The following is a 27956-nucleotide window of genomic DNA, read 5'->3' on the forward strand; positions in this document are numbered from 1 at the left end:
CTAGTGTTTGCTTCGGGTCATACCGTTGAGAGCTCCCGAACACCCGTCTGAAAGGCCACAGAGCACCCCGTTATACCATGGCCTGATTAGGGTACGTTTAAAAGGCAAGGGCTTTTTTTCCCTAAAAGTTATTTTTTAGTATTCTCCCCTCTGAACCATTTCTTGTAAGAGAAAAATGAAAGTCAGCACTCACTGGATATATCAAAAAACGTTTTAAGACACGAAACTGTGGCCCTCCCCGCCCCCACAAAGTGTGAGAGAGGCAGATTAAGATGAAGCTAACCATATCACTCCCCTGGAGTCATGTTTCATCTAATTTTTGTGGGTGATTTCTGTACCAAACAAGAGATGGGGGGAATTAGAAAAAAATAGCTAAATTTGCTTAGGTGAAACAAGTTTTCCATGAAGAAAATGAATGCAAGGAGGATAAAGTTAAGTGTGAAAAATATCTCTGTATGATATTTCTAATATTTGGGTTCGTATCTAAGCTATATAAAAGCTAACAGAAACCTCCGAGATCAAAAGTCATTCCAATAGAGCAAGTGGCCTGGACAATTCTCCAAAGAATGTAAATCACTAACCACAGGTATATTAATGTAATGAATATTATTGTTCTGTAAGAAATGATGAGCAGTGCTTTTTTCAGAAAGGGCTGGAGAGACTTTCGTGCACTGATGCTGAAGCGAGCAGAACCGGGAGAACATTGTGCATAGCAACAAGATTTATGTAATGATTGCTATGGGACACCCTGGCAAGTCATTTTGCCTCATCACCAGCAACAAAAAATGATATGATCAGCTATGACTTAGCTCTTTTCAGCAATGAGGTGATCCAAAACAATTCCAATAGACTGGGGATAGAAAATCCTACCATATCCAGAGATTGAACTATGGAGACTGAATGTGGAGTGAAGCTGAGTATTTTCATCCTTTTTTTTTTTTCTTTCTTATTCCACCCCCAACCCCCTTTGGTCCTGATTTTTCTTGTACAAGATATATGAAAATGTTTAAAAGGATTATACATAATATTTGGCTTATAAGAGATTGCTTGCTGTCTTGAGGGAAAGAGGGAATCTCGAAGGGAAGGAGAAAAATTTAGAACACTGTCTTAGAAAAATGAATACTGAAAACTACTTCATGTATTTGGAAAAATAAAATGCTATTAAAAAAAAAAAAGAAATCTAGGAATCTAAAGACTTTGGCCTTTTTACACAAGTCTTTCCCAGCACTCTAGAGTACTATTAAAAATATATGCTATAATTTATAATACATATTATTAAAAGCTTAAAATTAAAAAAGGAAAAAAAAAGACATCTGTATCCACAGAAAAAATTATGGAGACTGAGGTTTATCAAAGTATTTGTGGGGTTTTTTTGTTTTTCTTTTCCCCTTTTGTTCTGATTTTGTTTTTCACAACATGACTAATATGGAAATGTATTTAAAATGACTGTATATGTATAACCCATATTAGATTGCCTGCTATCTGGGGAGTGGAAAAAAAATTGGAACTGAAAATGTTACAAAAATTACTGTTGAAAATTATCTTTAAATGTAATTGGAAAAATAAAATACTGTTGGAAAAAAATGATTAACTGAATACTCCAAATTACTAAAAATTAGAAAAATGCCAATCAAAATAATGGTGAAGCTTCACTTTTAACTCTGTAAACTTATTAATAATGACAAAGGGAGGGGATGGTCTCACTTAAACTATTTTAATTTATGGGGATGAGAAATCCCAGACTGATGATTTCATCATGGAAATTTTATCCACAGATGCAATTAGCAACTCCTTAGTCACTTTAACAGACAGAGGTGGTTGCCTGGAAACACTGAGAGGTGATGGGACTTGCCCAGGATGACCAAGCCAGCAAGTGAAGGAGGAACGACTCAAACCCTGGTCAGAATTCCCTGCTACAAACTAAGCCCCTCTGGGGGCTACACCTACTGGCTCAATTTCAGTTGTTCACTCAGGTCTCTCAGGTCTCCATTTAGTGTTTTCTTGGCAAAGATACTGGGGGGGGAGGGGGCGCAAAGAAAGAGGGGGTGTCGCCATCTCCTCAAACTCGGGAAACTGAGGCAAACAGGATTAAGTGACTTTTGTCAGGGTCCCACAGCTAAAATGTGTCTGAGGCTAAATTTGAACTCTGGAAGAGAAAGTTTCCAGGGCTCTGTGCATTATAACGCCATCTAGCGGCCTGGACTTCAGCAGCTTTTAATTAAAATCTCCCAAATATAAAATTATGACAGGTGCTTGGCCCAAAAGAAGATATCATTCCCTCCCTTCTTTGGCGAGCTGGAGGACTGTGGGTGTTGAACACCGCAGATATGGTTCAGTTGACTTTTTGATTTGTTTTAGTCTTTATTCTGCTAAGGGATGAGCCTCTGGGAAAGGTCAGAGGTGATGTAGAGCAAGAAGTCAAAACACTGAACAAGATTACCACTGGCCTCTGGTCTCTCTTCTCTTCAAAATGCGGTTGTGAAGGCACCAGAGTAAGCTCATCCTTGTCCCTCCAGGCCAGCCCAGGCCGCTTCTGGGCAGGCCAGACTAAGAGGGAAGGGAAGGCTGACTTCTCACCAGGCTCCCTGCTGTTCCTTCAGAGCCCACGCACCCCACGCTGCCCTCCTTGACGGCCCACCATCTGTATACAGCACTGAGAGGCCCTCTCCCTCCAAGGGAATCAGCGGCATTTAATTCACTTGTCTCACAAACTCACAAAAGCCAAGGGGAAAATAAGATAAAAAATACAATTCAAGTTAGGGAAGGGAAGAGGGAATACACCACAGACATGGAAAGGGGGGGGGGGGGGGGGAGGGGGGGGTCCCGGGGGGGGGGGGGGGGAAAGAAGGGGAGGCTGCATCCAAGGGGACGACCCCCCCCCAGTAGTGTTTAACCCCCCACCCCCACCAGGGGGGTCACATCTCATCATCGTCCAGTCCGTAATCTTCCTCGGGGAAGTCCCCAACTGTCACCGTGTGTGGCTTGACAAAGGCACCATACTTGTCCTGGCACTCAAAGTATCGTTTGCCATTCACACTGCAGACAACAGAGAGTATTGGAGGCCATACACCCTCCCTCCTCCCCCCAGGGCTGGGCCCCCCGGGGCTCTCGCCTCACCTGCCGTCATGTTTCCCCAGCGGCTCATCGTAGCGCACACCGACCCAGTAGCCAGGCTTGAAATCCGTAAGTCCTGCCCAGAAGCAGCAGCCCCGTGAGAACCTGGCTGAGCCCAGGGCTGCCTCATGGCTGAGGGTCCCACCTCTCCAGCCTCCCAAAGTGCTACCCCTCCAGGATCCCCGGGGGATGGGCCCTGGCCCTCCCCCCACCCGGCCCTCAGGGTACTCACCCACATACATGACGGTGCCCCGCTTGGTGGGCTGGCCGGACGCCTGCACTTGGCAGCGGCTCCCCACCGGGATGGCCTGGGCCTGGGCCTTCTCTTCAGCCAGGCGCTGGGCTGCCTCGGCCTCCCGCCGCTTCTGCTCCTCCTCATTGAATTTGCCCATCTTGCTGCGCTTCAGGAAGGAGCGTACGGAGTCTGGAGGCCAGGGGTCAAGGGGGTCACTGCCCCACACTCACACCCCCTGCCTCCCCCCATTTCTCCCACCTCTCCCTGTACCCCCCCCCCTCCCTCCTGCTGCTGTACCCGTTCTGCTTTCATAGGCTGACTGGGAGAGCTCAAACTTCTCCACCTGGGACAGGTCCTCATACTCGCCCAGACGGGCCCCGCTGCGGTCAATGACCTGTGGGCAGACGGTGACTGAGCCCGAGGCCTGCCCCTCCCCAGCCCATGTGTGTGGGGGGGTGGGGGCCATGGCCTCCCTCGGCCCAGGATCTTGGGGGGGGAGGTGCTTCCATAGGAATCATGGCAGAGCTGACAGGGAGGGGCACAGGGAGGGCCCCAGTGCGGGCAGAAGGACGGGGCAAGGGAGGTCTCTCACGTGGATCCTGCAGCCATCATCCACTGGGTAGGAGCCCAAGAGCGCGTCGTCCTGGTCGAGTTTCATGCAGAAGCGATCATCGGCAGTGTAGAGCTCCAAGTCCATGCAGGAGGCTGGGCTCCCCACGACCAGCTCCAGTTTGCACTGGGGGACAGGGACTCAATGAGTCGGGGCTGCCTGAGAAGGCTCTGACTCCACCATGCAGCCTTCTGACTGCACCCGGCCCAGCTGAGGCAGCTGGGTTACAGGAGGGGGTGGGGATGTGGTACAGGCCTGGTGCCTTCCCCATCTCCTAGATGTGTGGGACCCTCCCCTGAGACCCTTGGTCTCCTCCTCCCCAGCTTCTTCCCTCTGTCCCCAGGCTGAGGCCCCAGAATCCTCCTCTCCAGCCTCATCCTTCCTTCTTTTCCCTCTCAAGATAAACCTCCCTTCCCACAGAGCCTCAAGCCCCCCTGGCTCCCTCCTCCTGCACCACTCAGGCCTTCCTCCATCCCATCCCAAGGCCAGTCAGTACGTATGTATTAGCCACTCACAACAGGCTGGGCAAGGACTAATGGGGGGGGGGGGGGGGTTTGCAACAATCACCTACAGATAAAACATGGGTCTGATCAAATGGAGTCCAGCCCTGGGGTGGCACTAGAGTTCAGTGGGCTTGGAAAAGGCTTCCTGTGGGAGGGACCCGAGGAAGCCTAGAAACAGAAATGAGGGGGAACAGCCAGGGGAAATGCCTGGAGGCTGGAGATAGAAGGCTGGAGGCTGTCTTACTCCAGAAACAGCAGAGCCCAGAGTGAGGTGTGAGAAAACTGGAAAGGCAGAAGTGGGGCCAGCCTCTGAAGGACTTTAAATGAAAAAAAGGGTTTTTTAATATAGAGTGTCCCTGACACATAGTTACCACATTGTATTTTCACTTTTTAGGGCAATTTTAAATTATTAAAGTTTAAAATTGTCTTAAGTCTTTGGGGACACCCTTTATTGAACCTGGAGGTAATAGGGAGCCACTGCACTTTTTATTGCCCCTTCTATGATCCAGACTCTCTCTTATCTTCAATCCTGAGCTTTGTATTGGCTCCTTCCTCATTGCCTACAAATCTGACCCTATCTCCTTCATCCTTAAAATTCTCTGACCCAATCCTCCATTCCCCTATGTATGTACGTCTGGCCCTCGGCTCTGTGGCCTGACTCTTGGGAGTAAGACGGCCTCCATCTCTTCTCCTCCCACTTGGTTATATACATTTCATCATCCAACCAAAATTTCTCTCTCCAAAGTCATCAGTGACTTCTTTACTGCAAATCTCCTTTTCTCCTTCTTGACCTCTCTCCACTCTTGTCAAGAAGGGTCAGTGGCTGTCTCAAGTGCTTTCCATTCCCCAAGTTCTCCCTCATCCCAGGAAATTCCCACAAGCCCTACAGGGCCTCTCTCTGTCCTCTAATTACTGCCTTCCCATGACCCCTTCCCACTTTAGCAACCACAGAGATAGGTCCATCACTCACAAGCGATTCCCACTGCTCTGCCTGCCTTGCAACTGCAAGCCCTCCATCCTTCCAGTCCCAAGTTCTCTCCCAGGCCAATCTCTCTTTTTTATTGTGACCCCTTGAATTTGGTGAGCGACTTTGGCTCTCCATTGTCCTCTTGTCCTCAGTCCCTCATCCCCTTATCCTAAGGAAGACCTTGCCCTGTCCAACCTGCACCTTGGATCATTCCCACCACTCACTGCTGTCATTCCGGATTCCTTGTGGCTACATATTTCTGTTATAGAATCTCAACTGAGCCCACACTGCTGCAAGGAAATCCATTTTCCAATTCACTCCACACGTCTTCAGCCCTCCCCAAAACTCTGCCCTCATTCTCTCAGCCAAGACCTTGCTTCCTAGTTTATAGAATAACTGAAGCTGGTCATCTTGAACTTGATTCTCCTCATCTCCCATCACTGCCAGTTCTTTACCTGTATCACATAACAAGGCGGCCTTCCTCCTCAGGAAAGCTCACCCCTTGCCATGCAGAAGCAATTCCATTATAACTCATCATCTCTAGCAATCAGTCCCACTTCTACCATCTCTACTTTCTCAATTGGTTCCAGCTTTTACTTGTTCTCTGGCTAATTCCCTACAAACATGCTTAGATTTTCATCATCCTCAAAAAACCCTCATTTGATTTTTATATTGCCATTAACTATTTTCCTATACCTCTTCCCTTGGGGGCTAAATTTGAGAAGGCAGCTATAATAAATGCCTTCACTTGAGGAGTGGAGCTAAGATGACTAAGAGAAGCCAGGAAGTTGCCTAGGATCTCCCCAGTTTCCCTCAGAAACAACCTTAAATCAAGCCTCTGAATAGAGATTGTGGAGTCATAGAACAGACACGGAATGAAACGATTTTCCAGCTTAAGATAGCTTGGAAGACAGTGAGGTGATTCTGGCCAATTCCAATATATTTGTGATGGAGAGAGCCAACTGCACCCAAAAAGAAAACTGGAGACTGAATGTGGATCACAACATATTATTTGCACCTTTTTAGTTGTTGTTTGCTTGCTTTTTTTTCTTTCTCATTTTTCTTTCCTTTTTGATCTGATTTTTCTTGTACAGTGTGATAAATGGGGAAATATGTTTAGAAGAATTGCAAATCTCTAATTTATATTGGATTACTTGCTGTCTAGGATAGAGGGGTGAGGGAAAGGGAAGAAGAAAAATTTGGAACACAAGGTTTTGTAAGGGTGAATGTTGAAAACTATATTTGAAAAAAAAAAAAAAGAAAACTATCTTTTCATGTATTTTGAAAATAAAAACCTATTATTAAAATGTTTTTTACAAAGATAGTTGGAAAGACTTCACCAAAGGTCAATGTCACTTGGGTAAAAGGAGAGTGCAGTTCAGGACAGAAAGTGTCCAGAGGGATGGTCATAGCCACAGCCCATTGATCAACAACTGAGATCCTTCAATCCTGGCTCAAAAGGAAAAAGCACAACAGAGCAGTGGTGGAACCTTCAACCCTAGTGAAGAAAGTAAATTGCCAGCCCTGGAAACCAAGTAACAATGGGCATCACTAGGTCAGGCTACGTCAGTGCAGTGTCACCCAACTCCGGAGGCCCCAGCTCTCAGAGCTAGTGACCCTACATAAGAAGCTTAGGACACAATGCCCTATGCCCCAAGAGCAGAAATCAACCGTAAAAGCCATGAAATATAGCAAACCCCTCCCCCCAAAAGGAATAAAAAGAAACTCGGCCATAGAAAGCTACTACAATGACAGAGAAGATCAAAACACCAACTCAGAAGAAGAAAAATGTGTTTGTGGATAAAACCTCAAAGGGGGATATGCAAGAATATGGGATTCTGCTGAGAAGGAGTATGGAGGCCACTTCGACCCTTGTGCACAATAAGTTTTCTGCCATGTTGCAGAAATGCTCTTGTTGAGCAAGAAGCAAGGATTTGTGATCATAGGAATGAGTGTAAACCGAGGGTCACGGCCAGTGGCTACGGGAGCAGGGATGCCTGAACAGTTCATGGCAACTACAAAAACTGACCATATACCAGGGCATAAAAACTTCACAATCAAATGCAGAAAGGCAAAAATATTTTCAGATCACAAAGCAATAAAATTTACATTCCATAAAGAGCCAAGAAAAGACAGACTAAAAATCGGAAATTGAATAATCTAATTCTAAAGAATGGGTAGGTCAGACAACAAATCATAGAAACAATAGATTATTTCATCTCAGAGAATGACAATAATGAGAAAACATACCAAAATCTATAGGATGCAGCCAAAGGGGAAATTTTAGATCTCTAAATAGTTACATGAATAAAGTCGAGAAAGAGGCAATCAATGAAATTGGGCATATAATTTTAAAAGTTAGAAAAAGAATAAATTAAGTACCAAATGAGAAATTCTGAAAACCAAAGTAAAGAGCAATAAAATTGAAAGAAAAACTATTGAACTAATTAATAAAACTAAAAAGCTGGTTTTATGAAATAACCAACAAAATAGATAAACCTTTGGCTAATTTAAATAGAAAAAGTTAAGGAAAACTATTGGCATAATTAATAACATCAATAATAAAACAGAAATCATATGATAATCTCAATAGATACAGAAAAAGGTTTTGTCAAAATAAAGCACCCATTCCTATTAAAAACACTAGATAGCATAGGAATAAATGGAGTATTCCTTACAATGATAAGCATCTATCTAAAACTATCAGCAAGCATTATTTGTATAGGGGATTAACTACATGCATTCGCAGTGTAAAACAAGGATGCCCATTATCACCACTATTATTCAATATTGTACTAGAAACTTCAGCTTTAGTAAAAAGAAAAAGAAATTAAGCTAAAAAAAAAATAGGCAATGAGGAGATAAAATCATCACTCTCTGCAGATGATATGATGGTATACTTAAAGAGAATCACCCCAAAACCTATTTGAAACAATTAACAGCTTTAGTGAAGTTGCAGCCTATAAAATAAAGCCACACAAATTATCAACATTTCTATATATTACTAAAGAGCTCCAGCAGCAATAGTAAGAGAAATTCCATTTAAAATAACTGTAGTCAAAATGAAATATCTGGGTGTCTACTTGGCAAGACAAATCCAGGAACTGTATGAACACAATTACAAGACGTTTTTCACACAAATAAAGTCAGATCTAAATAAGTAGAAAATTATCAACTGTTCATGGATAGGCCAAGCTTATATAATAAAAATAATAATTCTCCCTAAAATAGTCAATTTGTTCAGTGCCATACCAATCAAACTGCCAAAAAATTTATTTACAGAACTAGACAAGATAACAAAATTCATCTGGAAAAACAAAAGGTCAAGAATATCAAGGGAATTAATGGAAAAAAAAAAAATACAAAGGATGGTGGCCTAGCAATACCAGACCTAAAACAACAGTTATCAAAATCATATGGTAAATCATTTCCAATGGAGCCGTAATGAACTGAACTAGCTACGCCCAGAGAAAGAACTCTGGGTGATGACTAAAAACCATTACATTAAATTCCCAAGCCCTATATTTATTATGCCCACCTGCATTTTTGATTTCCTTCACAAGCTAATTGTACAATATTTCAGAGTCTGATTCTTTTTGTACAGCAAAATAACGGTTTGGTCATGTATACTTATTGTGTATCTAATTTATATTTTAATATATTTAACATCTACTGGTCATCCTGCCATCTGGGGGGGTAAGAGGTGAAAAACTGGAACAAGAGGTTTGGCAATTGTTAATGCTGTAAAGTTACCCATACATATAACCTGTAAATAAAAGGCTATTAAATAAATAAAAAACAAACAAACAAACAAAAAAAAAAACATATGGTACTGGCTAAGAAATAAAGTAGTGATCAGTGGAATAGGTTACATACACATGATACAATAATGAATGACTATGATAATCTAGTGTTTGATAAACTTCAAAATTCTAGCTTCTGGAATAAGAATTCACTATTTCACAAAAATTGATGGGAAAGCTGGAAAATAATGTCAGAAACTTGGCAAACATACATTTCACACCCCATATCAAAATAAGATCAAAGTGGCCATATGATTTAGGTGTAAAGGGTGATACTATAAGCCAATTAGGAGAGCAAGTTTGATTATGTTAAACTAAAAAGGTTTTGCACAAACAAAACCAATGCACCCAAGAAGGGAAGCAGAAAACTGGGGGGAAGGAAGGGGGGGGGAATGTACAATCAGTGTTTCTGATAAAGGCCTTGCTTTTAAAATATATAAAGAATTGAGTCAAATTTATGAGAATTGTAGCAGCCCTTTTTGTGGTGGCAAAGAATTGGAAAATAAATAGATGCCTATCAATTTGGTGCATGAAAGTAATGAAATATTATTGTTCTTTTAAAAATGACCAATGGGCTGATTTTTAGAAAGGCCTGTTAAGATTTACACGAATTGATGCTGAGCAAAACAAGCAGAACCAGAAAAACATTGTACACAGGAACAGCAAGATTATGTGATAATCAATTACAGACTTAGTTCTTCTCAGTAGTTCAGTGAACCAATATACTTTGGGTGGAAAATGCTATCTCTGCATCCACAGAGAGAACTCTGGAGACTGCTGTAAATTAACACATATGTTTGCTTTTTTTCTTTTTCTTTCCCCCTTTTTCTGATTTTTTTTCTCCCAATATGATTCATAAGGAAATATATTTTAAAAATTAATGTACACATATAACCAAAAAAGTTGTTTTTACATGTAACTGAGGAAAATAAAAAAATTTAAAACAAACAAATAAATTATCATTAAAAAAAGGAGAGAGAAAGAATTACAAGTGAGAGAAAGGATGGAGGGAAATACACAGTTGGTAATCATAACTGTGAAAGTGAATGGAATAAACTCTCCCATAAAATGGAAGTAGATAAAAGTGTGGAATAAAAATCATAATCCTACCAGAAGTTGTTTACAAGAAACACATTTGAAACAGAGCTACAAGAAAGTAAAGGCAAAAGAATGAAACAGAATATATTATGCTTTAGCTGAAGTAAAAAAATCAGAAATAGCAATCCTGATCTCCTCTAGAGCAAAAGCAAAAATAGATCTCATTAAAAGAAATAAGGAAAATACATTTTGCTAAAAGGTACCATAGAAAATGAAGTAATATCAAAACTAAACATAGATGTACCAAGTGTCCAAATTCTTAGGGAAGTTAAGTGACTTACAAGAAGGGACACAAAACCATACTATTGGGGGATCTTAAGCTCTGCCTCTCAACATTAGATAAATCTAACCAAAACAACAAAAGAAAGTTAAGGAGGTGATAGAATTTTAGAAAAAATTATATGAGAAAAATCTCTGAAGAAAACTGAATGGTGTTAGAAAGGAACATACATACAGATATAATTGTGAATTGTGAAATGATTTCAACCATTTTGGAGAGCAATTTGGAACTATGCCTGAAGGGCTATAAAATTGGGCACACTCTTTGATCCAGCAGTGTCATTATTGGGTCTGTATTCCAAAAAAAAAAAAAAAAAAAAATCACAAAAGAGGATAAAGGACCCACATGTGCAAAAATCTCTGAAGAAAACTGAATGGTATTAGAAAGGAACATACATACAGATATAATTTCCCCCCCTCAAAAGTACATGGCACCTACACAAAATCTGACCACAAATTAGGGTTTGAAAAACTCACGATCAAAGGCTGAAAGACAGTAATATTAACCGCATCCTTTTTAGATCATGATGCAATAAAAATTACATGCAATAAAGGGCCATAGAAAGAGAGACTAAAAACTAATTGGAAACTAAACAATCTAATCCTAGAGAATGGGTGGCCCAGTAAATCATGGAAATAATCAAAAATTTCATCCACGAGAACAAGAAGACGACAACATACTAAAATTCACAGGATGCAGCCAAAGCAGACCTTGGGGAAAATTTTATTGTTCTAAATGATCACATGAATAAAATAGAGAAAGAGGAGACCAATTAATTAGGCATTCAACTAAAAAAGATAGAAAAAAAAATTAAAAAGACCAATACCAAATTAGAAAATCTGAAAATCAAAGGAGAGATTAATAAAATTGAAAGCAAGAAAACTATCCAACTACTCATAAGTAAAACTAATAGCTGATTTTATGAAAAAGGCAATTAAAACAAACTTTTGGTTAATTTGATTTAAAAAAAAAAAAAAAAAAGGAAAAAACCAAAATACCAGTATCAAAAATGAAAAGGGGCAATTCCCCATAAATGAAGTGGAAATTAAGAGTTATTTTAATTAGGAACAATTAGGAGCTATTTTGCTTGACTATATATTCGACAATCTAAGTGGAAAAAAAATGAATATTTATAAAAATATAAATTGTCCAGACTAACAGAAGAGCAAATAAAATATTTAAACAACCCCATTTTAGAAAATGAAGTTGAATGAGCCATCAATGAACTCCCTAAGAAAAAATCTCCAGGCCCAGATGGATTCACAAGTAAACTCTACCAATTTAAAGAACAATTAATTCCAATACTACATAAATTGTTTTTAAAAAAAATAGATGGAGGAATCCTACCAAATTCTTTTTATAACAGTTATGATGCTGATACCTAAACCAGGAAAAGCAAAAACAGAAAAAAAATTAAAATTACAGACCAATCTCCCCACTGAATATTGATGCAAAGAATTTACAGCAATTCATCACCAGGATAATAGACTCTGACTAGTTGAGATTTATGCCAGGAATGCAGGGATGTTTCAACATTAGGAAAAATAATGGTATAATGAACCACATACCTATAACAAAACCAAGATTAAGTATATGATTATCTTGAAAGATGCAGAAAAAACCTTCAACAAAATACAGCACACCACTGCTTATTTAAAAACAAAAACCAAAAGGAATGGGAGTTTGTTTTTTTTTAATGAGAAGCAGTTATCTATCTCAAATCATCAGCAAGTGTTATGTGTAATGGGGATAAGCTAGAAACCTTTCTAATAAGATCAAGAGTGAAGCAAGGATGCCCATTATCACCACTATTATTCAATATTGTACTATAAATGTTAGTTTAGCAATAAGAGAAGAAAAAGAAATGGAAGGAATTAGAATAATTCCGTAATAATTAATGAATAAATAAAACTATCATTCTGTACAAATGATATGATAGTATATTTAGAGAATTAGGATTAGAGAATCAACTAAAAAACTACTTGAAATGATTCACAACTTTAGCAAAGTTGCAGGATGTGAAATAAACCTATGTAAATTATCAGTCTTTTTATATATTACTAACAAAGCCTAGCAGCAAGAGATAGAAAGGGATATTCTATTTAAAGTAACTGTAGAGAATATAAAATATTTGGGAGTCTACTTGCCAAGACAAACCCAGGAATTCTCTATGAACACAATTACAAAATACTTTTCACACAAAGTGACTTCTAAATAACTGGAAAAATATTATTTGCTCATAGGTAGAACAAGTTAACATAATAAAAATGACAAATCTATCTATTTACTCATTCAGTGCCATATTAATAAAACTGCCCAAAACTATTTTTAGAACTGGAAAAAAAAAATAACTAAATCCACCTTGAAGAATAAAAGGTCAACAATATCAAGGGAAAAAATGCAAAGAAAGGGGTCCCAGCCATATCAGACGGCAAACTATATTATAAAGGGGCAATCATCAAAATTAGTTGGTACTGGCTAAGAGATCAGTGGCATAGGTTATATATACAAGACACAAAAGACCATGACTATAATAATCTACTGTTGGATAAACTCCAAACTTCCAACTTCTGGAATAAGAACTCACTACTTGGGGGTAATTAGGGGGCGCAATGGATAGAGTACCAGCCCTGAAGTCAGGACACCGCGAGTTCAAATTTGGCCTCAAGACACTTAGCACTTCCTAGCTGCGTGACCCTGGACAAGTCACTAAACCCCAATTGCCCCCCCCCTCCCAAAAAAGAACTCACTACTTGACAAAAACTGCTAGAAAAACTGGAAAATAGTATGGCAGAAACTTAGCATTGACTAACACCTCACATTGTATATCAAGATAAGGTCAAAATGAGTACTTGTCTTAAGACATAAAGGGTAACAGTATAAGCAAAGTAGGAGAGAAGTAATAGTTTACCTGTCAGCACTACAGAGAAGGAAAGAATTTATGAATAGGCAGGAGATAGAGAACATTATGAAATACAAGATGGATAATTTTAATTACATTAAATTTAAAATTTTTTGCACAAATAAAGCCGATGCAACCAAGATTAGAAGGAAAGCATAAAGCTGAGAAACAGTTTTTAACAGCCAATGTTTCTGGAAAAGGCTTCATTTCTAAAAAATATAGAAAACTGAGTTAAATTTTTAAGAAGACATGTCATTCCCCAATAGATAAAGAATATGAACAGGTAGTTTTCAGGTGATGAAATTAAAACCTTCATATGAAAAAATACTCTAAATCACTAGTGATTAGAGAAATACAAATTAAAACAATTCTGAGGTATACCTCATACCTACCAGATTGGCTAATATGACAGAAAAGGAAAATGATAAATGCTCAAGAGGATGTGGAAAAATTGGAACACTAATGCATTGTTGGTGGGCTTGTGAACTGATCCAACCATTCTGGAAAGCAATTTGGAACATAAATAATGGAAAAAAATTCATATATACAAAACTGTTTGTAGCAACTCTCTTTGTGGTGGCAAAGAATTGGAAATTGAGGAGAGGCCTATCAATTGGGGAATGGTGAAGTAAGTTGTAGTATGTGAATGTAACTGAAAACTATTGTTTTATAAGAAATGATGAGCAGGCAGATTTCAGAAAAACCTGGAAAGACTTACATGAACTGATGTGGAGTCAAGTGAGCAGAACCAGGAGAACATTGTACACAGTAACAGCGAGATTGGATGGGTGATCGATTTTGACAGACTTTGTTCTTCCCAGAAATACAATAATTCCAAAAGACCCATGATGGAAATTGCTATTCATATCCAGAGAAAGAACTATGGAGTCTGAATGCAGATTGAAGCATACTATTTTCACTTTGTTGTTGTTTTTTCTTCCTCATGGTTTTTTTATTTTGTTCCGATTCTTCTTTAAGAATATGACTAATGCAGAAATATGTTTAATGTGATTTTATGTGTATAACCTATATGAGATTGATTGTGGTCCACAGATTTGAGGGATGGGGAAGGGAGAGAGAAATGGAAATATCATAAAAGTTAATATTGAAAACTAACAAGGAAATAAAAAAAAAAACAACTTTACTTCCTTTTCTCTCATTTTCTTCTTAACTCTGCAATCTGGCTTCTGATATTATTCCACAGAAAACTGCTCTTTCTAAAACGAGCAGTGATATGTTAGTTGCTAAATCCAACGGCCTTTTTGAAATCTCCTTGAGTTCCCTGCAGTCTTTGACTCTGTGAATTACTCTCTTGGTCTTGATAGTCTCTTCTCTCTGTTTGTAAGCATGTCTTTCTCCCCCTTCCTCTCCCTTTTGGCCCCTCCCACTCTCCTGGTTTCCTTCTCCTTCCCTGACAGTTTTCTCTTTTTACTGGATCCTCCTCCATATCACACCCACTGACCTTAAGTAGCCCTCAGGGGATCCATCCTTCACCCTATTCATTTTTCCCTCTAAACTACTTCACTTGGTGATCTCATCAGCGTCCAGGGAGTTCATTTCTATGTTTTTATTGATTCTTAAAGGATCTACCCCTCCTACCCTAACCTCTCTGCTAACACCCAATGTCAAATACCCAACTGCCTTTTGGACATCTCAAATCAAATATTCAGTTGACATCTGAAACCCAACAGGTACAAAAATTACCTCATTATCTTTCCCCCTAAACTCTCCTCTGCTGCTACCTACCTTATTGTAGAAGGCAAAAACCCCTCATAGCTCTAACTCACTCTTGATTGGAGAAATGAAAATTAAAACTCTGAGATACAACCTTATACCTATTAGACTAGTTCATAGAGCAGAGAAGGAAAACAACAAATGTTGGAAGAGATGTAGGAAAAATGAGACATTAATGCACTGTTGGTGGAGTTGTGAAGTGATCGGAGCATTCTGTAGAGCAATGTGGAACTCTGACCAAAGGGCTGTAATGCCAAGACCTAGCAATACCTAGATTCTAGATCTGCAACCCAAAAGAGACAAAAATAAAAGGAAAAAGATTTATATCCACAAAAATAAAGCAGTTTTTTCCTAGTGGCAAAGAAATGAATATTGAAAGGTTGTCCATGAACTGAAAATAGCTGAACAAGTTATGGTGATTATGATTGAAATACTATTGTGATTGTGCAGGAGGATCTCAGAAAACCTGGAAAGCATTCCATGAGCTGATGCAAAGCGAAATGTATTGTGTACAAAGTAAGAGCAATATTGTAAGATGATGAGCTATGAATAACAACTATTCTCAGCAACACAATGGTTTAAGAAAATTGGGAAGGACTTATCAAATGTTATCCATTTCCAGATAAAGAATTGACGGCAACTGATTATAGAATGAAGCATGAGTTTTTCACTTTGTTTTTCTTGAGATTTTTTTTGGTCTGTATTTTTTTTCCACAACAGGACATACAGAATTTTTTTTTTTAACCTGACTACACATAAACCAAATTGCTTGCCTTCTCAATAAGGGTTGGTGGGGAGGGAGGGAGGAAAAGAATTTGGAACTCAAAATTTTAAAAACGAAGATTAAAAATTAGTTTTACATGTAACTGGGGGAAAATAAAATACTAAAGTTTTTTTAAAAAGCCACAAAATAACAATAACAAAACCGCTCCTGATCCCCCAAGGCTTCCAACCTAAGACATCATGGACTTCTCCATGTAACCACCCCCCTAACATCCAAGCTGCTTGTTGAGGCCTGCCAATGTCACCTCTGCAGCTTATCACTGGCCCCTTTCTTTCCTTTGACACCGACCCCAACCTGTGGATCTCCCTGCCTCAAATTTCTTCCCCTGTCATGCCTTCCATACAGCCCCTAAAGTGACTTTCTTACAGCCCAAGCACTTCCAGGTCAGACTTCCCCTCTCCCGCAAAGAATTGCAATTCCCTCTGAGGAATCTAACGCGAGATGCTATTTACCATTCATAGTTCTTCATAACCTGCCGCCCCCCACCCTTCCCGTCGACCTCAAGTCCCAATTAAAATCCCACCTTCCACAAGAAGCCCTTCCCGCCCCCGCCCCCACCTTACTTCAGGGCGCCCCTTAAATAGGAAACAATATTTCCTATTGAACCTATTTGTTCTTGTCTCCCCTCCTAGACTGGAAACGCCCTGAGGGCAGGCTACCTCCTGCTTTCGGAATCCCCAGCGCTAAGCACAGCAGGCCGACTTTTGTCCCTCAGATTCGTCTCATCCTGTACCCCACCACGACTCCCCCTCCTGACTACAGTCGTCAGGCCCCGCCCCCTCCCCAACCCCTCATCCTTCCCGGGCCCCGCCCCCTCCCCAACCCCTCATCCTTCCCGGGCCCCGCCCCCATCTCCCCTTCCCCATACCCCACCCCCTCCCCAGCCTCGATCTTTTCTCTCTGCAGGCCCCGCCCCCCCGGTCTTCTCCCGAGCCCGCACCTTGAACTCCGCCAGAGTGAGGCCCCGGTTGTACCGCTTCTCCGAGCGGAAGCTGTTGAGGGAGCTGCTGATAAACACGGTGACCGTGGGCGCCGATACCCCGGCCACATTCATGTTTGCGGGGGGCTTCCGGCCGCGGGCGCTCCTTCTCGGCCGCCGCCTCCTCGCTCCCCTCAGGCCCGGCCGCCCGAAACCGCCGTCGTTGTCGCCGCCGCCAATGCTACAGCCACGGCCACCGCTTCGGGAACTTTAGCCCCGCCCCCTGCACCCTCCGCCAGCCAATCGCCACCTTGAACTCCTTAACTCGGACCAATCGGCTCTTGACTCTGTGCTCGAACGACCACCTCCTCTCCAGAGCGTCCCTCCCTCCGCAGATGGTGAAGCTCATCCGGGTCCTCTGTCGAGGCTCAGCCTATCGCTTGTCGCTTTGCTGCAGCTGCGGAAGCCCGGTGTCCAATAAGGACACGCTACTCCGAGAGGGCCCCGGCGGGCTGAAGTCGGCGAGAGGGACTGGCACTAGGCTGCCCCGAGCCCCAGGAAGCATGCGCGGCGCCTGCCTGCTCCGCTCTGGCGGAGGCGGCGGCGGCTGATGGGACTGGTAGCGGGAGGCTCGCTTTCCATTCATCCTCCATCAGGGAGGAGTCGGGGTGGTCTCCTTGCGTTGGTCCCCGCCCCGAGGGGCGGGGCGGGCAGCACCCACAGGGCCCAGATTTAGGGCAATTGGCCGGCCCCACCCCCTGCCCTCTGCGGGTCCTTCTGGAGGCCTCAGTTTCCGCGTTTGTGAGATGAGCTGGCTGAAGGTGACTTCAGCGGTCACAGGGTCAGCCTGACCCCACGCCAGGACGCGGGTCCCCACTCAGGGAGACAAACAGGGAACCCATGGAGGTGCCGCGCAATGGGCGATCACCGTGTCAGGGGGACACTGAGAGGACGCACGAGCCCTCAGTTTCCCCCTCTGTAATATAGAGGCGGGACGGGATCTCTGAGACAGCGCCCTCGTAACACCGGCCCCGCCCCCAAGGCGGTGAGAGGCGGAGTTTCTCTGGCCCTTCGCGCGACCCGTAGCTGCGTCTGCGCACTGAGGATCAGGGACCTGACGGTTTGCCTGCGCCATGGAGCCCGACGGGACCTACGAGCCGGGTTTTGTAGGAATCCGCTTCTGCCAGGAGTGGTGAGCTCCTGAGGCGAGGGCCGGGGGGGGCGGGGACAGCATCCGACGTCGGGGGACGGTCTGGGTAGTCGGGGACAAACAGGCCGAGGCCTGGAATGAACTGTGACCTCCGACCTCCTATCCCCAGTAACAACATGCTGTATCCCAAGGAGGACAAGGAGAACCGCATCCTTCTGTATGCGGTGAGGCCCAGCGCCCGCGACTCCCCCGACACACCCGTGCACTCTGACCTCGCCACTCCCCTGCGCCCGCCGTCCCCTGCCTGCCATCCCCTTCTCTACCCTGACCCTAAACTCCTCCCTTTATGCCCGCCCCGGGCCCCGCCGCTGAGGATCAGGGCGGGCCCCCAGGGGCGCCCCCTCTTCCTCTCGCCACGGGGTGTCAAGCGGGGGGCCCCTTGCCGTAGGGGATCTCAGGGCTTCCCGCCGCGGGGGTGCTCAGGGAGGGGCGCTCTTGGAGCCCTTCTTCCTTCACTGCGAGGGGCACCCAGGGCCGCTCTCCCGGTGTGGTCCCTGGGGACCCCGCCATCCTTCCCCCCCGCGGGGGGGTGGTCCCTGGGGACCCCGCCATCCTCCCCCCCGCGGGGGGGTGGTCCCTGGGGACCCCGCCATCCTCCCCCCCGCGGGGGGGGTGGTCCCTGGGGACCCCGCCATCCTCCCCCCCGCGGGGGGGTGGTCCCTGGGGACCCTCCCCTTTGGGGCTCACAGCACGTTTCCGTTGTGCTTGGGACCTCTCCCTACCTTCCCGCTGCAGGGGTACTCGGGGTGTCCCCTCACCACAGGGGGTACTCAGGGCGCCCCTTCCCCCCCAGTGTCGCAACTGTGACTACCAGCAGGAAGCTGATAACAGCTGCATCTACGTGAACAAGATCACGCACGAGGTGGAGTAAGTCCCAGGGCCGGGCGGGGGGAGGGAGGCCCCCGTCGGCCTCGGTTTCCCCCAGCATCCTTTGTCGTCCCTCTGCTCAGCGAGCTGACCCAGATCATCGCAGACGTGTCGCAAGACCCCACGCTTCCCAGGACCGAGGACCACCCCTGCCAGAAGTGAGCAGCGGGGGAGGGGGAGGGGGGCTGGAGGGGCCGGGCCTGGGGGAGGGGCGGGGGCTTCCCCTAGCGGCTTTCTCCTTCCGCAGGTGCGGCCACAAGGAGGCAGTGTTCTTCCAGTCCCACAGCGCGCGGGCGGAGGTAAGGGGACCCTCCTTCCCCAGCTCTAGGGGCGGGCCTCGGGAGCTGGCGTTCCCCTGATGCCCGCCTGCCTTCCCCTCCCCAGGACGCCATGAGGCTCTATTACGTGTGCACCGCCCCCCACTGTGGCCATCGCTGGACCGAGTGACCCGGGCCCGCGCCGCCTTCGCCTGCACGCGGTTTCCTAATAAAAGCATTTTATTTTTGGCTTTTTGGCCTCCGGGCTGCTCTGTGGGGGGAGGGGTGTGCGGCTGGGGGCCGGCCTTCTCAGGGGTAGCCGGGGCCCAGGGTTGAGGGCCGGCCGGGGTGCAGGGCCCGGTGCTGGGCGTAGTCCTCGGGGCGGGCGCTGGTGTAGCCGCAGTCCTCGCACACGTGCAGCTTCTCCCGGCGCTCCCGGTAGCCGTAGCGCGGAGGTTGCCCGTGGATCTTGCCCAGGTGGGACTCGAGGGAGCAGCGCTGGGTGAAGGCTTTGCCGCAGGCCGGACAGCGGAAGGGCCGGATTCCTGCGGCGGCCACAGAGGCTGTTACTGGGGCTCCCGACAGGCCGGCCCCCACCCCCTCTCCGCCCTGCCCCCTCACCCGTGTGCGTCCTCATGTGCCGCTTGAGGTCAAAGGCATCGTGGAAACCTTTGGTGCAGCAGCTGCAGACGTGGCGCCGGGCAGGGTTGTGACATTTGAGGTGGCGGGTTAGCATGCGCTGAAGCGGGAAAACCTTAGGGCAGAGGGGGCAGCTCAGCCCTCCGGGGCCCCGCTCAGCCGGGGGCACCTCTCCTTCCCCCCGCCTGGGCCAGGCTCCCCACCCCCAGAGACTGCCGGGGGCTCTCACCCGGGCTTGGGCCTCCCCGCTGCTGGGAGGCGGGCAGGATGGGGCACTCCCGGAGGTCTCTCTGCCTATGGCCCCCGCCTTGGGGCCTCCTTGGTCAACCAACCCTTTGTCCAGGCTGCAGTCTGAAAGAAGGTTGTCCTAAGCCACTGAGGCACGTGGGCATCACTGGCCTGCAGCTGAGTCCCCTGGCAAACCGAGTCACCTCCCAAATTAGTGCCCACCGGCACTAATGTCTGGCCCGTTTGTGGAGGTCCCCAGCAGCACTTGCCCTTGATCACCTCCCCCTGACCCTTGGCCCCAGGAGGCTCGTTAGGCTGGGAGCCCTACTCCTGCCTGTGGCCAGGGCGTTTGGGGCAGCTGTTACCTGGCACGTAGGCGTCTCCTCGGTGCTGGTCGGCGAGGTGGCCCCAGTCTCGGGGCTGGGGCCGGCAGCTCCTCACCAGGAAGGATCGAGGCATGTCCTGCGAGAGGTGGGGAACACCAGGGGGCCCTTGTTGCCACTGCCCGAGCCTGGCGGCCTGCAGTCTGTGGCTGTGCCCCCTCCTGTGATCCTACCCACCTGTTTCTAGGAGCGGGTGGATGAGGTAGGGGGGGATGGGGCCTAGACCTCCTCATCCTCTCCATGCAAATCTGGGAAGGGCCTCAGCCAACGGCCCTGCCTGGGCTCCAGTTACCTCTGCCCCCTCCCTCCCGCCCCAACAGCCCATTTGCGATTCTGGACAAACAGTCTAATCTATGACAGGGATGGATGCTAGGTGCTGGAGTGAGGGAAGCCAAGACATTTCCCAGAGGCCTCTGCAAGAGAGCCCGAGCTGTAGGTGGAGGAGTTAGGTAGGGAAGGCTGACCCCATTGGAGGGTCACACTGCCCACTCCCTAAATTGACAATGGCTCAGGGTGGGGCAGGGAGGGGGTGGGGGTGTTTGACAGTCAAATCAGGCCCCCTGCACAGCATCCAACGGCCGAGGAAGCTGTCTCTGGAGAGAGGTTATTCAAATCACTGCAGCTGCCTCCAGGTCGGGTCGGGATTGGGGAGGGCGGTGAAGGGCACCGATTTTCTAGCCCCGGGCAATGGGATTGACTTTTGGAGAAAACCCCTATAATCACGTTGGGGGTGTGAGGCTTGGGACCTCCATCAGCCTCCCAGGGCAAGCTTCTTTCTCAGAAACAAGCCACAAGGAAAAAAGGTCCATGATTCCCTTCCAGGGTAGTTTGGAGGAGCTGGAGTTGGAAAGTTGGGCATGGGCTCCACCTCTCTCCTATAGGTGGGGAAACTGAGGCTCCAGTTGGCCTCATGGCTTCCCCAGGGTCCTAACAGCATGTTGCCACCGAGGAGTCATTAGAACCTAGATCTTCCTGCCCACACCTAAAGGGACACAGGGCTAGAAAGCTTTCATGGGAAAAGGACCAAACAAGCCGACAGAGTGAATAGTGTCTGCATGGAGCAGCCGAGAGTGCGGCCTCCTCCCGCTCCGGGGTCTCCCACCTAGGGCAGGGGAATGTTGGCCAAGGCGAACCACACTCACAGAAGGATGAAGAGAGAAGACATGAGACATACGGCCACAGGACACAGCCAAGCAGGCACTTGGGCCCGAGGAGAACCGGTACCGACGGATGGTCAGTGGATTTACAGTGCCAGATTCGGGCCTGTCATACAGGGGACTTCCTAGCCAGCTGGGCTGCTTCTCAGTGGGATGGACCAAGGTACCTTGCTGAGGGCAAGCACTCCCCAACCCCAAGCAATCAAGAAAAGGTTGGATGCAGTCTCACTACTGGGCCTGTATCCCAGAGATCATGAAGGAGGGAAGAGGACCCCCATGTGCACAAATGTGTGTGACGGCCCTCTTGTGTAGTGGCAAGGAACTGGGAACTGAGTGGCTGCCCATCAGCTGGGGAATGGCTGAATAAATTGTGGTATATGAATGTTATGGAATATTATTGTTCTGTAAGAAACGACCAACAGGAGGATTTCAGAGAAGCCTGGAGAGACTGACATGAACTGATGCTGAGTGATGTGAGCAGAACCAGATCATTGTACACGGCAACAGCAAGATTATGTGATGATCAACTGTGATGGACTTAGTGCTTTTCAGCAACACAGTGATCCAAGACAATTCCAATAGACTTGGGATGAGAAATGCCATCTGCATCCATAGGAAGAACTAGGGAGACTAAATGTGGATCGAAGCATACCATTTTCATTTTTTTCTTTGTGTTTTTTCCCTTTTGTTCTGATTTTTCTCTCACAACCCAAATAATATGAAAATATGTTGAAAATTGCTGTACGTGTATAACCTAGATCAGATTGCTTGTTTTTTTTGAGGAGTTCAAAAGGGAAGAGGAGGAAAAAAAAATCTGGAACTCAGAATCTTCAAGTGAATGTTGAAAACTACATATGTAATTAGAAAAAATAAGAATATGGAAAATATGTTTAAAGGAAAATGTTTAAAATTATTGTACATGTATAATCAGATTACTTGCTGTTTGGGGGAGAGGAAAGGGAAGAGGAGGAGAAAAAAATTTGGAACTCAATCTTCAAGTGAATGTTGAAAACTATATATGTAATTAGAAAAAATAAAATATCAATGGAGAAAAAAAAGGCTGCATCTTAGAGAAGATTCATGGGCAGGTACTAGGGCCAGAAGGGAAAAGTTGGAGTAATGGGTGACCTCTGTTAAAGCATCTTGTTAAAGCTGAGAAGAGAAGGGCCTGGTGGAAAGATCCCCCTGCCCAAAGGAGCTGCCCTAGGATGAGAGGGACTAGGGGCTGGGGATGAGGCACCAGGAGCCACTCACATCAAAGTTGTTTATTTTCCAAAAAATAGACATTTTCTTAAAAGCAGCAGAGCAGAGAAGAAGAGGTTGTCATGTCAGTGCTATGGCTCTTGACCCCCCCGAAGGGGTAGTAGTGCTAAGAGGCAGCTCAGGTCCTGCTCCCCTGGCCCGCCCTCAACTCCCTGCCACCCGCCTTTCTTCGGACCGCCTGCACCAACAGCTCTGAGTAGTGTTCCAACAGGGCCCGGACCTCTGAGCTGGGCAAGGACCACAGGAGAGGGGACGGAAGGCCTGGGGCTGGGCTTGTGGCAGGGGAAGGGGAAAGGGCCCAGCTCAGGGTTGGGGCCGGGGCCAGAGCTAGACCTTGTGCTGGGGAAGGGGCTGGAGACAAGGGCAGGGATGGGGGTTGGGCCACCTCCTCCCCCCCAAGCCAGGTCATGGCTTCCAGCTGGCCCTGGATCCACAGGAAGGTAGATGACAATTCTGCCCGAATTTGCTGCTGTTCTCCGCTCATCTGAGGGCTGGAAACCACCTGGAAGAGAGCAGGAAGAGGCGGCGGTCTTGGGAATCCAGCCCTCTTGCCTGGGGGCCTCTGGCCCAGGCCCAGGCAGGCGGGCTTGCCCAGGCTTGGGACAGGGGTGGGACCAGCCAGCTCCATCCTCGGGAAAGAAGAATGGGGCAGGAGAAGCACAGGAGAACTGGAGAGGGGGCCCACTCTCCCTACAGAGGCCAGGATCTCCTTCGCTTCCCCCGGCCCCCCGCCCCACCCTGCCCTTACCATCTTGTAAAGGTCCAGGGCCTCCTGGAAGCTGCGCTGCAGCTTTTGGGTGACGCTCTCCACATTCCTCATGCTGAGCTGGGGGACTGACAGAGGATAAGGCCCGTCAACAAAGGGGGTCCTGCTGGGAGGCCCACAGCTGAGCTGGGCCCAGGGCAGCTGGGAGCCCAGTGGGTGCTGAGCCCTTCCATCCTCCGCACGGATTTAAGGCACAGGGCCAGAGACAGAGGGTGGGGGTCATATGGTGGTGGAGAGGGGGGCAGCATGACCATGTGAGGGCTGAAGAGGTAACAACTGCGAGGTGGTGACAGTGCCAGGAACTGCTCTACGTGGCAATGTGGGACGGGCCCAGTCCAGGCCTCTGGGCCGGGGGTGGGAGGGGCGAGCCCTTGGGGTGGTCACACTCACCAGAGGGAGGTTCCAAGAGGGGGGTTTCAGAAGCGATGCCCCTAGGCCCCACAGATTCTATGGCTGCCGGGCCCTCGGGGAGGGCCTGAACTGGTGGCTTGGCTCCCGACAGCCTGTGGAGGAAGCCAGGCTCATAGAGGCCCATGGCCTTCATCTCAGGAGTGTCGCTGGCCAGGAACGCCGCAGGGGAGGTCTCCACAGTGGCCAGGGAATCCTTGAGCCAGCCTCTCCCTGGGCCTACCTCTGGAGGCCTCGGGGCTGGGGCGGGAGCAGGGGGTGGGGAGCGGGGAGGCATCCGGAGCGGGTCACAGACATTGGGCAGGTCCAGTCTCAGGCTGGCTCGGGCTTCATGATTACCCCACAGGGGCAGGTCCGGGCCCCGCTCTGGGGCACTCGGCTCTCTGGCCGGGCTCGGCTGACCATCCTGCCCCAACATCGAGAGTTCTCCCATGGACAGAGGCCTCCTCAGGCCATTTGGGGGTCGGGGGGGTTCTGTCAGGGTCGGGGTGAGGTTTTCTCCAAGAGAGACACTTCGGGACATCTTGGCTCGGGAGCTCGTGGTGGACTCCAGGTAGGAGCGGGCCCGGGGCTCTCGGCCACCCCGGGCCAGGGTGCAGGGGAGTGGAGGTGACTGCTTCGATTTTCTTGCCCTCTCTTCCTCCAGGGAGGGGCCCATGAGAGCTTCTGAGGGTGGGCCTGACCCCATGCCAGTGACGCCAGAGACTGGGGGCAAAACACAGACATTTTACTTCTTCAGCCATCCCTGAGAGAGGGAGGGGGACTCGCCGACAACTTCAGGCTCCTTGGGCTCGAGTCTGGAGCCACACAGTGGGATCACCACCCTCCCTGCCCCGGTTCAGAGGGTTCCCAGACGACCAATGCCCAGACAGGCCCATCTAGGAGGAGCCAGACCTCAGGTGCCAGGAGGGTGAGGAGAGAGACGCACAGAAAGGCCTTACCCAATGGGAGCAGGGCCTTACAACAGGGCAGGGAGGATCACGACAGGAAAGAGGGCACAGTGGCAGAAGTCTTACTCAGTGGGCACCAGGACGCAGGTGCTGGGGTCTCCGTGCTCTTGGCTGCCTTCCCACCAAGGAGTCCCTTCAAGCCAAACCCGTCAACAGTCACCCGAGAGTGCTGGGGAACCGCCGCCCACCCGCCCCTCCCTGTCCCGAGTTCCTGTTGGGCCGGTGGGGCAGCCCCACTCACATCAGAGGCGTCTGCGGCCTCATAGCTCCTCTGGGCCTCGGGCCCATCCCGGCCAAGTGCCACAGCCTCCAGCGGCTTCACTAACTGAAGGGGCAACGTCGGTGGGAAGGTGTGCGCAAACCTGGAGAGGAAACAGGTGCATCGAGTGGGATGAGCCTGGCAGGACTGGGGCAGGGAGGGAGCCGGGGCCCCGCCCTCGTGTGATGGGGATGGGAAAACGGCCCGGCTCCGGTGGGGCCCGTGTGCGGCAGCGGAGGCTCTGGGCAAACACAGCGCCCACGCAGGCCCACAAAGCTGGGGCACCAATGGGGTTTTTCTTCTTCAGAGGGGAAGGAGACCAGGGCCACAGACACAGAGAGGAACCTCCAGGAAGAGGAAAATCTGGCTCTTCTCACTTCTTGAAGTGAATGGACTGGGCTGGGGGCATCCCGGTGTGGGGGTGGGTGGGATGCCTTCAGCAGAAGTGGCCATGTGGGTGCCCGAGGCCTGGGAAGCAGAGGAAGGGCCTTCCACAGCACCATGGGTCTATTCGAGGCTTCTTGGAGAAGAGTGGGGGGGTGAGTGTGCACGTGTCGGTGTATATAGTCTGTGTCTGGGGGCGGTATCTTGTGTCTGGGGGCCATGGGTCAGGGCCTAAGGCCATCATGCTATGGGAGTGGGGGATCCCGGTGGGATTGGCCAGGGCTCCGCAGCTGTGGGCTCCCGGGGCTGCGGCAGTGGGGAGGCGTGGCCAAGCCCTCTCCCTACCTGGGGCTTTTCTGGAATCGAGAAAGAAACTGGGCAGAAATGCTCAGGCGAGGGTTGAGGAAGAAATGTTTCTCAGATTCCGTGTCTACCTCAGGGGCCTCCATGTCCTTCAGGGAACCATTAAACAGTTCTGGGTGGGCAAAAACAGCATTTTTAACTTAAGCGACTGCCCAGCTCTACAGGAAGGGAATGGGGGAAGGACCCCCAAAAGCAGCAGCTAAATAAACCTAGCAAGAAAAGGCTTGTCTCTGCAGATGAGGTGTGTCTGAGCCCTGGCCTGTGGGCTCTGATACAAAGAGCTGCACCCTGCCTGGGAACCATACATTCAGTTCTCTCTGTTCTGACTTTACTTCATTAAGCTATACTGCTTGCAACCCCCCTCTCCTGGCCGGGCCATGGACTCTATGGAGATTAAGCTGCTGAGCAGTTGCCAGTCTGACTTTCCCATATCTGGGAGGTTCCCCGTAGCAAAAGGAGGGGAGCCCATCCCCTTCAGAGAGGAGGAGGACCCAGGGAGGGGCCGGACAGACATTCAGAGGCCTCTGTCTGTACTGCAGCACCACTGGGGCAGGTAAATCCAGGTCCCCTCCCACTGTCCCCCAGTAACAGGCCCAGCCATCCCTGGTGATCAAAGGCCTTTCACTCCACTAGAGCTTGGGAATCTGGGAAGCAGAGCATCCCCCCCAGAACGAGGCACCCACAAAATGCCAACTCCGTGCCGGGCACTGCGCTGGATGCAGCCGTCCCCCTCACAGGTCAGGCGAGACTTCTCCCTCCCCCAACTTCCCGAGAGTGCCCAACTCAAGGAAGGGATCCTGTCCCCACCCACAGAGGGAGGCAACCCTGATCCTCCTGGCCCTCAGCGGCCCAGTGCTTCACCTTCAGGATGGGCATCAGTGAGGGTTTCAAAATGGTGCCTGAGAAACTTCTCCTGCTCTGGGGTCTGCGGCAAAGAGCTGCTGGGGGGCACGGGCCCCTCGGGTCCGATGAGCTCCACTTCCAATGTGCTCTCTGCGTCCGAGGCCGGCACACCAGGAAGCCCAGAACAAGAAAGCAGAGCCAGGCCTTGCAGGAGAGGAACTGCCTGCCCGCCCGCCCCCCTCTCTCCCCCCCAGGCCAAGGACAGCGGGACTCACCTGGGACTAAGGGCATCAGCTCCAGAGGGCTCTTCTCGGCCTTGGGCTGGGGGGGTGAGGAGTGAATGGCTTTGAAGCTGCCTTCCAGGTCAGCGGGCTCCACTTCCGTTTCAGCCTCAGACTCGAGCGAGTCCCCACCTGGAGGGAACGGCCCAGGGGCCACTCTCACTGGGGACCAAGCCACGGTCCAGCCATCGAGGAAGGAAGGAAGGGGAGAAAGCCCTCACGGGATGGGCCCTAGACTTTGGAGAGGGATCTCTCCCAGGGCTGCATGCAAGGGCACTGCCAAGTACAGGGGAAAACAAAGCTAAGGCCACGGCAGGGGCAGAGGGACAGACCCAATTCCAGACCTCAGCAAGCTGACTGAGGGAGGAGTAACCCTAGGAGGATCAGGCTCAGCCCAGCCCAAACGGGCAGAGGTGGTCCCCTCCCACGCTACATGCTCCCCGCTGGGGAGGGCAGCCAGGAGGCCCCTCTCCCTGTGTCTACCTTCAGGCTGGAGCTCCCGCACACGGCTGTCCAGGTCCCCCTTCAGAACGGAGCCGACTCGCAGATACCCATTGCCCCGCTGAGAGGGGGGGATGTCCACTTCCTTCATATGGTACTCACTTTGGAGCAGGGAGAAAACCCAAGGGACAGACCATCACCCAGGGCTCCCCAACGGACCTCTCCCTTTCCCCAAGGCAACCAGAGCAGCCCCAGAGGGAGATCTACAAGGCCTCCTGAGATGAGGGTGAGCCTTCAAGGAGAGAGAC

The 27956-nt window shown here is 48.6% G+C and overlaps 3 protein-coding genes across 10 annotated transcripts in view; 1 reads left to right on the forward strand and 2 right to left on the reverse strand.

Moving 5' to 3' along the window:
• Window positions 1-2823: 2823 nt before the first annotated feature.
• Window positions 2824-17183, reverse strand: TBCB (tubulin folding cofactor B). Of its 3 annotated transcripts, none has more exons than XM_031963102.1 (6): window positions 16971-17183; window positions 3942-4085; window positions 3647-3743; window positions 3347-3510; window positions 3118-3190; window positions 2824-3036 (listed from the first exon to the last, which is right to left on the reverse strand). In XM_031963102.1, exons 1-6 carry the CDS (start codon window positions 17082-17084, stop codon window positions 3032-3034), a joined length of 597 nt encoding a protein of 198 aa, XP_031818962.1. In that variant the 5' UTR covers window positions 17085-17183; the 3' UTR covers window positions 2824-3031. The 3 variants fall into 3 exon arrangements, with proteins under 3 accessions (XP_031818962.1, XP_031818961.1, XP_031818963.1); XM_031963101.1 differs by having other exon boundaries at window positions 3347-3538; window positions 16971-17180; XM_031963103.1 differs by lacking the exon at window positions 16971-17183 and adding an exon at window positions 16690-16776 and having other exon boundaries at window positions 3347-3538.
• Window positions 17184-17733: 550 nt separating this feature from the next.
• Window positions 17734-19637, forward strand: POLR2I (RNA polymerase II subunit I). Of its 2 annotated transcripts, none has more exons than XM_031963104.1 (6): window positions 17734-18141; window positions 18269-18323; window positions 18953-19021; window positions 19110-19184; window positions 19274-19325; window positions 19411-19637. In XM_031963104.1, the coding sequence occupies exons 1-6, from the start codon at window positions 18083-18085 to the stop codon at window positions 19617-19619; spliced, it is 519 nt and encodes a 172-aa protein (XP_031818964.1). In that variant the 5' UTR covers window positions 17734-18082; the 3' UTR covers window positions 19620-19637. The 2 variants fall into 2 exon arrangements, with proteins under 2 accessions (XP_031818964.1, XP_031818965.1); XM_031963105.1 differs by having other exon boundaries at window positions 17746-18141; window positions 18953-19026; window positions 19411-19534.
• Window positions 19577-27956, reverse strand: part of WDR62 (WD repeat domain 62) — a 31793-nt gene continuing 23413 nt past the window's right edge. For 2 of the 5 annotated variants that reach the window (XM_031963097.1, XM_031963096.1), the window contains exons 24-35: window positions 27691-27809; window positions 27202-27339; window positions 26945-27076; window positions 26066-26195; window positions 25319-25439; window positions 25144-25210; window positions 24110-24832; window positions 23702-23787; window positions 23339-23455; window positions 20516-20612; window positions 19905-20273; window positions 19577-19828 (exon numbers count right to left, since the gene is read on the reverse strand). In XM_031963097.1, the coding sequence (XP_031818957.1) occupies window positions 19593-19828; window positions 19905-20273; window positions 20516-20612; window positions 23339-23455; window positions 23702-23787; window positions 24110-24832; window positions 25144-25210; window positions 25319-25439; window positions 26066-26195; window positions 26945-27076; window positions 27202-27339; window positions 27691-27809 (2335 nt within the window). In that variant the 3' untranslated portion in view covers window positions 19577-19592. The remainder of the gene's footprint in view (window positions 19829-19904; window positions 20274-20515; window positions 20613-23338; window positions 23456-23701; window positions 23788-24109; window positions 24833-25143; window positions 25211-25318; window positions 25440-26065; window positions 26196-26944; window positions 27077-27201; window positions 27340-27690; window positions 27810-27956) is intronic. The other 3 variants (XM_031963098.1, XM_031963099.1, XM_031963100.1) reach the window with 3 other exon arrangements.

The sequence above is a fragment of the Sarcophilus harrisii genome, chromosome 3 (assembly GCF_902635505.1).
Source record: "Sarcophilus harrisii chromosome 3, mSarHar1.11, whole genome shotgun sequence".
NCBI lineage: Eukaryota > Metazoa > Chordata > Mammalia > Dasyuromorphia > Dasyuridae > Sarcophilus > Sarcophilus harrisii.

Bases quoted from the DNA above. Each gene is read 5' to 3' on its own strand.
- TBCB (XM_031963101.1), bottom strand. From the start codon at position 17,084: ATGAATGTGGCCGGGGTATCGGCGCCCACGGTCACCGTGTTTATCAGC. The intron at 3,539-3,646 runs GTACAGCAGCAG...CCTGGCCTCCAG, and splicing joins AGCCTATGAAAGCAGAACGG to ACTCCGTACGCTCCTTCCTG. The intron at 3,191-3,346 runs GTGAGTACCCTG...GCTTCTGGGCAG, and splicing joins GGGCACCGTCATGTATGTGG to GACTTACGGATTTCAAGCCT.
- POLR2I (XM_031963104.1), top strand. From the start codon at position 18,083: ATGGAGCCCGACGGGACCTACGAGCCGGGTTTTGTAGGAATCCGCTTC. The intron at 18,142-18,268 runs GTGAGCTCCTGA...TCCTATCCCCAG, and splicing joins ATCCGCTTCTGCCAGGAGTG to TAACAACATGCTGTATCCCA. The intron at 19,022-19,109 runs GTGGAGTAAGTC...CCCTCTGCTCAG, and splicing joins TGAACAAGATCACGCACGAG to CGAGCTGACCCAGATCATCG.